Source organism: Lactuca virosa, chromosome 8, assembly GCF_052849685.1.
Source record: "Lactuca virosa cultivar CGN04683 chromosome 8, Lactuca_virosa_CGN04683_v6, whole genome shotgun sequence".
NCBI lineage: Eukaryota > Viridiplantae > Streptophyta > Magnoliopsida > Asterales > Asteraceae > Lactuca > Lactuca virosa.
The window spans coordinates 187,539,769-187,552,162 of NC_136433.1; the positions used below are offsets into that span (position 1 = coordinate 187,539,769).

General features: G+C 39.1%; 1 protein-coding gene across 1 annotated transcript; it reads right to left on the reverse strand.

Moving 5' to 3' along the window:
* Positions 1 to 953: 953 nt before the first annotated feature.
* Positions 954 to 4,999, reverse strand: LOC145131136 (uncharacterized). The gene is made up of 5 exons (XM_079065867.1): positions 4,273 to 4,999; positions 3,360 to 3,669; positions 2,017 to 2,340; positions 1,775 to 1,874; positions 954 to 1,682 (listed from the first exon to the last, which is right to left on the reverse strand). Exons 1-5 carry the CDS (start codon positions 4,997 to 4,999, stop codon positions 954 to 956), a joined length of 2,190 nt encoding a protein of 729 aa, XP_078921993.1.
* Positions 5,000 to 12,394: the final 7,395 nt, after the last annotated feature.

The following is a 12,394-nucleotide window of genomic DNA, read 5'->3' on the forward strand; positions in this document are numbered from 1 at the left end:
TTTATTTCTGGTAGCGAGAGTGGGAGTTGCTAGGGAAAATGCTACTGCCTCCATATCCGTTGGTATTATGCTACCGATAGTTCTATGGAACAAAAATTCGTAGCAATTTTCCAACGACATTTGTTACCAAATTACTTTCCGTTGTACTGCTGCTATGGAATTCATCATCGTGGTTAATATGCAACGGAGTTTGTGACGGAAACCAATTCCATAGTTGAATTGCTATGGAAGTACCATTCGTAGGTATTTGCTAGGAAATTCTGCTATGAAATATGATTTCATTTGCTTGTTTTGCTATGGAACAAAACGCGTAGCTAATTTGTGACGACATTTATTGGGATGTTGTATGCTTAATTAATTTTGTTATACTATGGATGAATTATTATTATGATCATTGGAGTTTGTAAGATATGTTTTGAATGAAATGTTTTTGAATTGGTAATATGTGGCATAAACTAATGGCTAAAAAATGTAAAAATGAATAGATATTGCTGGCAAGCAGACTCGAACTTAAGCTTATGCTAGAAAAGGGCGCGGTTAAGCCAGTTGTGCTAATCAAGTTGTGTATAATTTATTGAAAACATAGTATTATAATGAATAATTAGCAACGAATTCATTACAAAGTTATTTTTAATTACATTAACCGGGCATGTTCAAGTATATATAATCTATGTAGTTATTTTCCTTAATAACGAATTCATTACAAACTTATTTTTAATTACATTAACTATACTTCATCACAAAAATAGCATGGGTTTTACAAATACTTCATCCTACTAAAACAACATAGCAAGAAAAAATGACTAAAATGTCCTTTTAACAGAATGATGTAAACACAAAAAACCATCCCGGGGCGAAGCCCGGGCTTTCTTCCTAGTTTACATTTATGTATTGATATTAAACCAAATTACAAATTAACTTCATCGCAAAAAACATTAAACACACAAAAACATCTAGTCATTATCTTCTTCCTCCTCTTCTTCTTCATTGCTCGATGTACTATACTCATATTTACCCTCGCTGTTAGGAATACCATCATTGTCGTCCTCATGAATTTCACCTTCTTCATCAATATTATTTTCATTATCTGAATCGTTGCTTGACATTTCATGATCATCATCATGATTGTCTGTATCGGCTAGACTTTGTATAATGATTTCATTTGATTCAACTTCATCTTCTTGGAAAGCAACGTCTTTCTGAGGATGATTTTCATCGGTCCAACCACGAGGTTTAACTTTAAATACAACCAACCAGTCCGAGTTGTTTGTTTTCGAACTTGGGTAGGGAATGTAACACACTTGAGTGGCTTGCATGGCTAAAACAAATGGTTCGAACTTGTTGTATTTTCTTTTGACGTTTATCTCGACCAAGTTATATTGTTTGTGAACCTTAACTCCTATGTTAGGCGTTGGATCGTACCAATGACATTTAAACAAAACCGTGGTTTTAATTGGGTAACCAGGGTACTCGACTTCTAAAATTTCCTCTACCTTACCATAATAACCACCTCCTTGGATACTAACACACAATCCGCTATTGGTTGTTGATTTGTTCAGACTATGAGCTTCTGTGTGAAACTTGTAACCATTGACAAAGTATACACTATATAATTTCACTTTTTTGAATGGCATTTTGGAAAGTTCAGATATATACTTGTTGTTTATCGGGATCTTACGTGCCTATATGAAAAATGGTAAAACACTTAATTAGAGTTAATTATAACCATAACAAAAAAATAATAAATTTTAAAAAATACAAAAATAACACCCACATAGTTTTGAAACCATAATGCAAAGTTCTTCTCAACTTCAGCTACAAGGACCTGTTCATCCATGTCCCCCATAAGTTCATTCAAATGTTCTTCAAATATTCTGTATATCAACATTTCAATAACATTTTAAAGTAACTATGAATGTAATAAACAAAATCATGCATGTAAATGTTATTCGATCATAGCAATTACACACCAAATGATTATTATAATTAAAAGTGATGTATATATTATGTACGAACTTGATGTAATGATTGATCTTATCTTCGTTAAGGAGTATGTAAGTTTGGGCAGCATGCACTTCCTCATTATACATCATTCTAATCGTGAATCTTCCATAATGACGCCCATGATATGAAAATATATCTAACATGTCGTTGTTAGCATCCGCTTGCTCATCTCCTCCTCCATCATCATTTCGAGGCAAATTTCTATTACGTGTGGGGACACCAGTCTCAAAATAATGAGAGCAAAATATTGATGCTTCACATAGCAAGTACGCGTTAACAACGGACCCTTCCACTCGAGCTTTATTTTTCACATCTTTTTTCAACTGATTTAGATACCTATAGTGAAGATTATTTAAATTAGCTTACAAAAATAGCAACATACATTAGGATGTACCATACAAACCTTTCAAATGGATACTGATGCGACTTCGGCTCCGACCACCTGCTCTGAGGAAGTGCTGCTACGCCGGAGACGGATCTGCGAGGTCACAACAGACAAGCCCGTTAGAGCCGCCCCAGGGACTGTGCCCCGGGAGCGGACTCCGACGGTCAAGTTAGATCAACTAGTAGATATGAGATGGTCCTCCATAGCTGGAGAGAACCATCTTGGTGCTAGTGGTGGTGTATGGCGGCGGGTGGCGGCTGAGCCACCCTGCCGGAGTATAGTGGCGGCTGAGCCATGGGGAAGGATCCCTCTCCATGGAGGAGATACTATTCATTATATAGGGGGCAATTAGGTCAAGGGAAATTAGGTCAGGCCTTGGGCTAGCCCAATTTAGGCCTAGCTAGCAAGGATCTGGGCAAGGCCGCCCGGAGGCGCCAGACGGGGCTGGCGGGGGCGCCCCAGGCAGGGCTGGCGGGCGCACACCAGGAAGGGATGGCAAGGGAGTGTCAGGCGAGGGAGCGCCTGGCCGGGCCGGCAGGAGAGTCCCCAGCAGGGCTGGCAAGGGATTCCCCAGCAAGGACTAGTAAGGGAACGCCAGGCAGGGCTGGCAGGAGCGCGCCAGGCAGGGCTGGCAGGAGCGCGCCAGGCCAGGCTGGCGCGCTGGAGCAGTCTAGGCCGTGCTAGTGGACCATATATCATCAAGTCCCCCCAGTCTGATGTTATTGGTACGCGGCCAATGACATCGGACTGGACTAAGTCGTATAAACCAACAGGAAAGTCCCCAACGAGGCTGGCAAGGGAATCCCCGACAAGGTTGGCAGGAGCGCGCCAGGCCAGGCTGGCGCGCTAGAGCAGTCTGGGCCATGCTAATGGACCATATATCATCAAGTCCCCCCAGTCTGGTGTTATTGGTACGCGGCCAATGACATCGGACTAGACTTAGTCATATAAACTGTGCGTCGTCAGATACATCCACCGATATTGGACAGGACCGACTATCTTCGCTTCGTATGGCAAATGTACTGGTAAATGTTCCATGGAGTTAAAAATACCAGGGACAAAGATGGTCTCTAATTTACATAATATTATTGGGATCTCGGTTTCAATCCTTTCCATGTCTTTTGTTGTGATTGATGTTGTTGTTAATGTTTTGAAGAAAATACTCAACTCTGTTAATGCTTCCCACACTTGTTGTGGCAACATTTCACGAAATGCAATTAGCATCAATCTTTGCATAAAAACATGACAATCGTGGCTTTTCATTCCGAATAGTCTACACCCTGTTAAATCAACACACCTCCCCAAATTAGAAACATAACCATCGGGGAAACGCAATTTCTACATCCATTGGCATATGGATTTCTTTTGATTTTTGTCCAGAGTGTAGTATGCTCTTTCATTATCTTCGACTCCTTTTCTCTTCCTACAATAGAGCTTCAGATCTCTTCTGGCTGCCACATTGTCTTTCGTCTTCCCCTTGAAATCCATTACAGTGTAAAAAAAGTTTTCAAATACATTTTTAACAATATGCATAAAATCAAAATTATGTCTAATGAGGTTTGTTTTCCAATATGGTAAATCTCAAAATATGCTTTTCTTTTTCCAACCATGATCGCCACATCTTTTGTTTACATCATCAGCATTTAGTTCAGTCACTTTTACCAAACCTAATTGTTCAATCTCCCTTAAAGTTTGTTCACCATTCTTACTTGGAGGAGGACCTTCTATCACTTGACGATTCTTCCTGAACTTATTTTTATCCTTTCTATATGGGTGATTTACCTATAGAAATCTTCTATGGCAGTCAAACCATGACATCTTATTACCATTTTCTAGTCTGAATGCTTGTGTATGTTTCCCACAGTGTGGACATGCTAGCTTACCTGTTGTAGACCATCCGGACAACATTGCATATGCTGGAAAATCGCTTATTGTCCACATCAAAGCTGCTCTTAGAGGGAAATTTTGTTTTAAATATATATCATATGTTACTACGCCTTCTTCCCATAATTGCTCCAACTCTGCAACAACTGGTTGCAAAAATACATCTATTTTATGCTTAGGGTTTGACGGTCCTGGCACAAGTGCGGTCAAAAACATGTAAGGCTCTTTCATGCACATAGAAGGTGGCAAATTATAAGGTGTTATAATAATAGGCCGAGATGAATATTGTTTTCCAAATGCTCCATGTGGTGCAAACCCATCTGTACTTAGGCCTAATCTTACGTTACGTACTTCTGCTGCAAATGAAGGATGACTTTTGTCAAAGTGCTTCCAAGCTTCTGAATCGGATGGATGACACATTACTCCAGAATCATGTCCATGATTCTCGAAGTTCCATCGCATGGAAGCCGCTGTGGCTTGTGAAGCATACAGTCTCTTCAACCTTGGAGTCAAAGGAAAGTAATGCATTTTCTTGAAGGATACGCGAGAACATCTGGCCAAATTTTTTGACCGTTTGTACCTATCTGCATTGCAGAATTTGCATCGATAAAGATCTTTGTCTTGCCTCCAATATATCATACATCCAGATCTGCAGCAGTCAATCATCTCCACAGGCAAACCTAGTGCTTGTATTAACTTTTTTCTCTCGTATAAACTACCTACCATATTATTCTCCTCTGGTAACACATCATTTATCAACTGACAAATAGCATCATAACTTTGCTCAGGTATGCGATACTCTGATTTTATATTCAATAGTCTAGCTACAGCAGATAGTTGTGTCACTTTTTTACATCCAGCCACAATTCTTTATCGGCTGCATCTAGCATATCAAAGAATTTTTTATCTAGTGCATTTCGCTCCTCTTCAGGATGACTATTATTTAAATCAGGAGCCATTGCATCTATGACCATATCTCTATAAGAACATGCACCTTCACTAAAATTTGTGTTTGAATCATCCACCCTTAAAAACGTATTGTCATCATCAATTGATTTTTCCCCATGTTTATCCCAACACCAATATTCCTCAACAAAACCAAACTTGTACAAATGAGTCTTAACAGTATCAACTTTTGTATATGGTATGTTACGACATTTTATGCATGGGCATTTGATTTTATTTTCGTCCATGAACCTATGTTGACTGGTAGCAAAATCTATAAATTTTTTCACTCGTACGAAAACATGCGATATACAACTACTACTATCTTTTCTTTCATACATCCACTTTCTACTTGGATTGTTCATTGTCTTAAATCTATAAAGTATAAATATAAATAACACAATATTAATTGTATGTTCATTAATGTTGATTTGAATTCATATATGACATTTGAATTAAATATATAGTTACCATACAAACATCACAAAGGTACCTTCACAACGACTCGTTTCACAAAGCTAATGACCGAATGATGAATAAATCTTCAAAGTTTTCTAATTTGAATGGTTGAAAAACTTTTGTAATTGGATAATGGCTTAGAATATTAGTAGAATGCTTTAATTGAGATCGACACTTGCAGAACACATATTCAAACAGAGTGTGTATCGATTAGGGAACCTTCGACAACCCTTGATTTCAATGTGTTGGATGGATATTAGGTCATATTATTGGGTCGATATTATTCAATAATAGTTTAAAACTCATGTAGTATACGAGTAATTATAAATTTAAATAACATTCATAATAAATATAAAAATATAGATCTACTAAAAATATAAATTCTATATATACAACATTTTTCTTAATAACGACTTGATTAAACAATTTTTTTTATTTCCATAACAAAAATGCCGCCTTGACTTTATAAATTGCAAATAGACCAAAGTGCCATTGAAATCTAACCAAATTGGTCACAATGAACTTTTGGTTAGTAAAATGGAAAAGACAAAAAAAAACATACATATCAAAAGTAACATATATATACATATATATCAAAAGTAATACCAAAATACACATACAATATGCATCACTAATTGTGTGAATCAAACAAATATCATATATACAATTACTCAAAACTAATGTCAAACATCCTAGCAAACTTCACAAAACATGCATCCCACAAACAAATTTCACAATTCAACAACCAACTATATTGATTCATAAAAGCTATTCCATAACTGTTCACAGAATGATGCTTTGCACAACTTCTATGTAAGCCATGAAATTTTATCTGCTTTGACCGCCTTACCAAGTGGTTTTGACCATTGTTACAAGTATGCCTTAGATTCCAGCTCCTTCTACTATTAACGTAGGCATTATTTAACATGATCAGAGCTTCTTCCTTCTTTTCAATGCCTTCAGCCATCAACATCATTCCCAAGACGAAGATCGCATCCAACTGCCCCTGATCGGCTGCATTTTGAAGCAACTGTTTCCCTACTATTTCTTCCCCTAACGTAAAATACTTCGCCTGAAATACAAATAAGTAATCATACAATTTTAAAAATACAAATATAGAAACTAATTGAATTCGCAATAATCTGATTGGTTAAAAAAAAGATTACCATTCCATCGTTGAAGAGTACGTGTGGGTTGTTCAACATTCTGCATCTGCTTATGACTACATACTGTCTATTACTTAAGGGACGAAACCTTAGTCGATTTGTGTCTATGATTTTATATATTGCGTATGATGATACAGAATCCCTAAATAGTTTGCAACTATAATTCACACAAATCAACAAAGTTAATCTATTAACCACTAAATTAAATATGTATATAAGTATAATATAAGTAATACACATCTTACTTACACTAACTGGCACTTAAAAGCATCGATTGGTGAATTTCCTCCAACCGTAGTTACTATTTTTTCGATCAAGTGCGATGGCAAAGCAGTAATTCTTGTTCCTAGTTGTCTTGTTTGCATTCTTTCTGATGAACAAATCGCTGCCATTACGTTGAACTGTGTCGAATGTATTCAAATTATATAACAACAACGAGTTTAGGGTTTATTGATCAACGTGCCAGAATTTTGACTGTTGGGGATGGAATGTAGAAGATCATTTGCCGATAAACTGAATCGACGACATGACTCTGACTACAAATTATGGCGCCTAAATATATAGACTGTGAATTGACATAATTCCCCTTTAAGTAACAAAGATTACTACGTGAATGGTTAGGGTATTTTTGTAAATTCCTACGGGCATTTTTGTAAATAAATTAACAGTTTAAATTTAAAAAGATGAAGTTAAATAAAATTATTGATTAAAGTTATAGAGACAAATTTAAATAAAATTAATGACATAAGTAGGATTCGATTCTCTGACTTCGGGTGGAAAGTAAGACACGTTTGCCAGGTAAACTAAATTAACTTCAGTTTCTTCTAATTGAATGGACACCATAAGCCATTACCATGTGGACCAATGGCACATATATCATCCATATGTCATCCATGGACACCATAAGCCACTACCATGTGGACCAATGGCCCATATGTCATCCATATGTCATCCATGGACACCATAAGCCACTACCATGTGGACCAATGGCCCATATGTCATCCATATATCATCCATGTACACCATAAGCCACTGCCATGTGGACCAATGGCCCACATGTCACCTATATGTCATCCATAAGCAACTACCATGTTGACCAATGACCCATATGTCATCCATGGACACCATAAGCAACTACCATGTTGACCAATGACCCATATGTCATCCATGGACACCAATGACCCATATGTCATCCATATGTCATCCATAAGCAACTACCATGTTGACCAATGACCCATATGTCATCCATGGACACCATAAGCAACTACCATGTTGAACAATGACCCATATGTCATCCATATGTCATCCATAAGAAACTACCATGTTGACCAATGACCCATATGTCATCCATAAGCAACTACCATGTTGACCAATGACCCATATGTCATCCATATGTCATCCATAAGCAACTACCATGTTGACCAATGACCCATATGTCATCCATATGTCATCCATAAGCAACTACCATGTTGACCAATGACCCATATGTCATCCATAAGCAACTACCATGTTGACCAATGACCCATATGTCATCCATGGACACCATAAGCAACTACCATGTTGACCAATGACCCATATGTCATCCATGGACACCAATGACCTATATGTCATCCATATGTCATCCATAAGCAACTACCATGTTGACCAATGACCCATATGTCATCCATATGTCATCCATACGCAACTACCATGTTGACCAATGACCCATATGTCATCCATATGTCATCCATATGTCATCCATAAGCAACAACCATGTTGACCAATGAACCATATGTCACCCATGGACACCAATGACCCATATGTCATCCATAAGCAACTACCATGTTGACCAAGGACCCATATGTCATCCATGGACACCATAAGCAACTACGATGTTGACCAATGACCCATATGTCATCCATGGACACCAATTACCCATATGTCATCCATAAGCAACTACCATGTTGACCAATGACCCATATGTCATCCATATGTCATCCATATGTAACATCCCAAGTTCGGAAGCAAGAAGTTGAAGGGTGCAAAGTGTAAATTTAGGAAAGGGACTCGACGAGTAGGTCCGCTTACTCACCGAGTCGGAGCGGGGTTCTATCGCGTATTAAGTGGCCAACTCGCCGAGTCGGCAGCTTGGACTCGACGAGTTGGTGCTGGAATAAGAAAACGCTAATCTTAGGGTTTGCACCCTATTTAAAGGACTTTATGTCCCTCTTCCAGCCTCCTAATCCCCCCGAGAGTTCCAGAAAACCCTAATTTCGTGTGAGATTTCATTGTTGAGGAGATTGGATCTTGGAAGAGGAAATTGGTGGAAGGAGCTTGAGAAATTGGAGGCTTGCATCAAGGGGCTTGTGTAGGTCTGGGATCTACATCAGTTTGGCACATCTTAGAGGTAAGGAGCCAATATCTTAAGCTATTTCCTTTTTGGATTCATCATTGGTGGTTGATTTGGAGTTCCTTAGCTTGTTTGAGATCTATTTCGGGTTTGGAGCTTAGATCCGAGGTTGCTACTCCAGATCTAAGCTTGTGATGGTCCTTATTGTCATAAAGTTTCTGTTTAAGAGTTGTTGGTGAAGCCCCCTAGTCCTTAGCCCTAGCCCTAGAGTGTTTTGGGCTTATATCTCTTTGGTTTCACGTAAAGTTTGCAACTTTATGTGAGGGTTAGGCTGTAGAAGAGTGGATCTATGGATTGGAGCCCCTGCATGGCTCGAAAAGCCTCTGAATAGATTGAGAACTGGAGAGACTCGGCGAGTCACATGGGTGTACTCGACGAGTTGTATGAAGATTGCCTTAGACTCGACGAGTTGGAAGAACAACTCGGCGAGTCTGTTGAAGATTGCCTTGGACTCGGCAAGTTTGTTCTTGGACTCGGTGAGTCAGGTCACAGAACCCATAACCTCTTCTGGTTAAGAGGCATATCAGTGAGTCGAGGGGTGACTCAGTGAGTTGGACATGATGGGGACTCGGAGATCGTTGGACTCGACGAGTCTTGGGGTGACTCGGCGAGTTGAGTCGTATTCTAAGAGTTTTCTGAGTATGGGGACTCGACGAGTCGACGGGTTGACTCGGCGAGTAGAGTCAACCAGGAAGGTTGACTTTGACTGAGGACTTTGACATTGACCAAGAGTTGACCAGTTTGATTTCCAAGGGTATTTTGGTAATTTTGGTATTTATGGAATTGGTTCTTTGGTAGTGTTCTGTGGTGGAGTTCGTGTCGGTGGTCTGAGCAGCTTGGTCTTATCTCTTCAGTCGGCAATTGCAGGTGAGTTATCCTCACTATATCGACAGGGTCTACGGCACCAAGGCCGACCCTTTATCGGATGGAAATCCGGGTATTGTTGTTATGTTATTGCTTGCTAGATCTGCATCCTGGTATTTAGGATGGTGTTATGTTAGTTACCTGGTTAAGGTCGGTACCCGGTATATAGGGTAATGTTATGTTAGTGACCTGGTTAAGGTCGGTACCCGATATATAGGGTAATGTTATGCTAGTGACCGGTTAGGTCAGAATCCTGGTTAGGATGTTGATATGCTATGTGATCGGTTAGACTGTTTGTCTGGTTAAGGATTTGTTATGTGAATAATTGTTTTATGTGGACATGGTTGTTTGACGGGGTTGGGTTGAGGCGGGTCCTGCTTTGTGCTGTAGGCCAACATACCCAGGGCGGACCGGGTATTCCGAAGGCCCAGCGAGCGGTCCGGATAGGCTGAAGGCCCCAAGAGGGCGGAGCAGACGTGCCGAGGCTCGGAGAGTGGACCAGGCCGACTGAAGGCCCGGGGTGGGCGGACCAGTCATACTGTAGACTCAGAGAGTGGACCAGGTGGATTGAAGGCCCGGTGCGGACGGACCAATCACACTGTAGACTCGATGTACATGGCTAGACTCGGAGGGTAGACCAGGTGGACTGAAGGCCCGGTGCGGGCGGACCAGTCACACAGTAGACCCGATGTGCATGGCTGTTCTATTTGTGATATGTTATGAGTATGTTTATGTGTGGTTGGTATTTTGGGGGTAATTCACTCAGCTTTCGGGCTTACAGTTTCAGTGTATTGTTTCAGGTACTTCAGGAGATCGTGGCAAGGCGAAGGCATGATCGTACCGCTCCTCATGTTTTATGATTTATGGGATATGATTCTGGGGGATACTCTGATGTTTAAACTATTTTGAAAACGAGATGTATGAACTTAATGGTTTTGAATGAATTAAAATGTTTTAATTTGGCTCGAATTTTTGGTCGTTACAAGTTGGTATCAGAGCCTTGGTTTGAGTGAATTGGAGGAGCATTCGTGTGAATCCAGTCTCAAATCATGGAGAGATTTTCGAAAATGGTTTTCAAAATAAGTAAAGGAGGATGCAGAGGGTACGATCAGCCAGAGCCAGTAAGTAGACCCCAAAATACCATACAAGTTATTTGATTATGTGATATGTTAGAACAGCATGCTAGTACTAGGCTAGGAATCTTCAGGAATTGCATGATAGAATTGCCTGATTTGTGATGCCTGTTAGCCTAGGGTTTTCTGTTGGATTAATGTCCAAGTCCATAACTATAATTGGTAAGACTTGACCCGACCCGACATGGTCCATTTGGGTTGCATGGCATCATGAATTTGGATAGACTATAATGAGAGAAATAACACTTAAGGTTGGTTAATATATTATAAGTTCTAATATATTAATAAGGTTATTTAATTAGTATTGATCAAGAATTAATTTGGAATTAATTAAGTGATCAAAAGGAGACTAATTAAATATATGGGTTGATTGTGTAAATCATTCATTCTTATATATGTGGGCTTGTGATCCAAGATTCCTTATGTTGGACTAAGTCCATGGGGTAACCCATGGATACTCCATGGAGGTTAAAATCCATGGAGCATAAGGAATGGGTAAAGTTATGAGTTACATGGTGTAACCCTAATAGCCACCATATAAAAGAATCCCATGGCTCAAGAAATCGTGCACTAATGTGTGAGTGTGAGGGCTAGACGATTTCAAGGAGTGTTCAAGTTTCTCTCAAGTTATTCCAAGTGTATTTGGTGTTGTGTGAGCTATTTGAGGTGTCACACTTGGGGCACTAGGCACTCAAGCTTCATGAAGACATTCTACATCAAAGAGGTATGTATTCTATCTTGTTATATTTATTATTTTGTATGCTAGATTAGGATAATACCTTGGATGTTCATAATTGTATGTATAATAGAGAAAACATAGATCCAAGGTATTTAGGGTTGCATGTACACTTAGGAGTGTTAGAATGCTCATAACCCAACAGTGGTATCAGCGCCTAGGCTTGTTTTCTTGTTATACTTGCAAAAGTAGCTGAAAAAATCGAGTTGGATGCATATATTCGATTGTTTTGGCTGGAATTGGACTAGGAACATTACCCTAAGATGTTTTTGGACTTATAAACTTGTTTTTGATGTGGTAATGTTCATGCTAATCCAATTTCTAAGATAATTATCATAATTTCAAGATTTGTATTAGTTTGTATGTTCATGCTAATTTCTTGAAGATTGATGATTTGAATTATCTTGTTCTTATGAGGTTCTTGGATTA

What these genes read in the sequence shown, in the direction of transcription:
- LOC145131136 (XM_079065867.1), bottom strand. Translation starts at nt 4,999, where the DNA reads ATGGTAGGTAGTTTATACGAGAGAAAAAAGTTAATACAAGCACTAGGT. An exon ending in AAGATCAATCATTACATCAA is followed by an intron (nt 1,875 to 2,016) that starts GTTCGTACATAA and finishes GTTGATATACAG; the next exon opens with AATATTTGAAGAACATTTGA. An exon ending in CATTATGGTTTCAAAACTAT is followed by an intron (nt 1,683 to 1,774) that starts GTGGGTGTTATT and finishes TTTTTCATATAG; the next exon opens with GCACGTAAGATCCCGATAAA.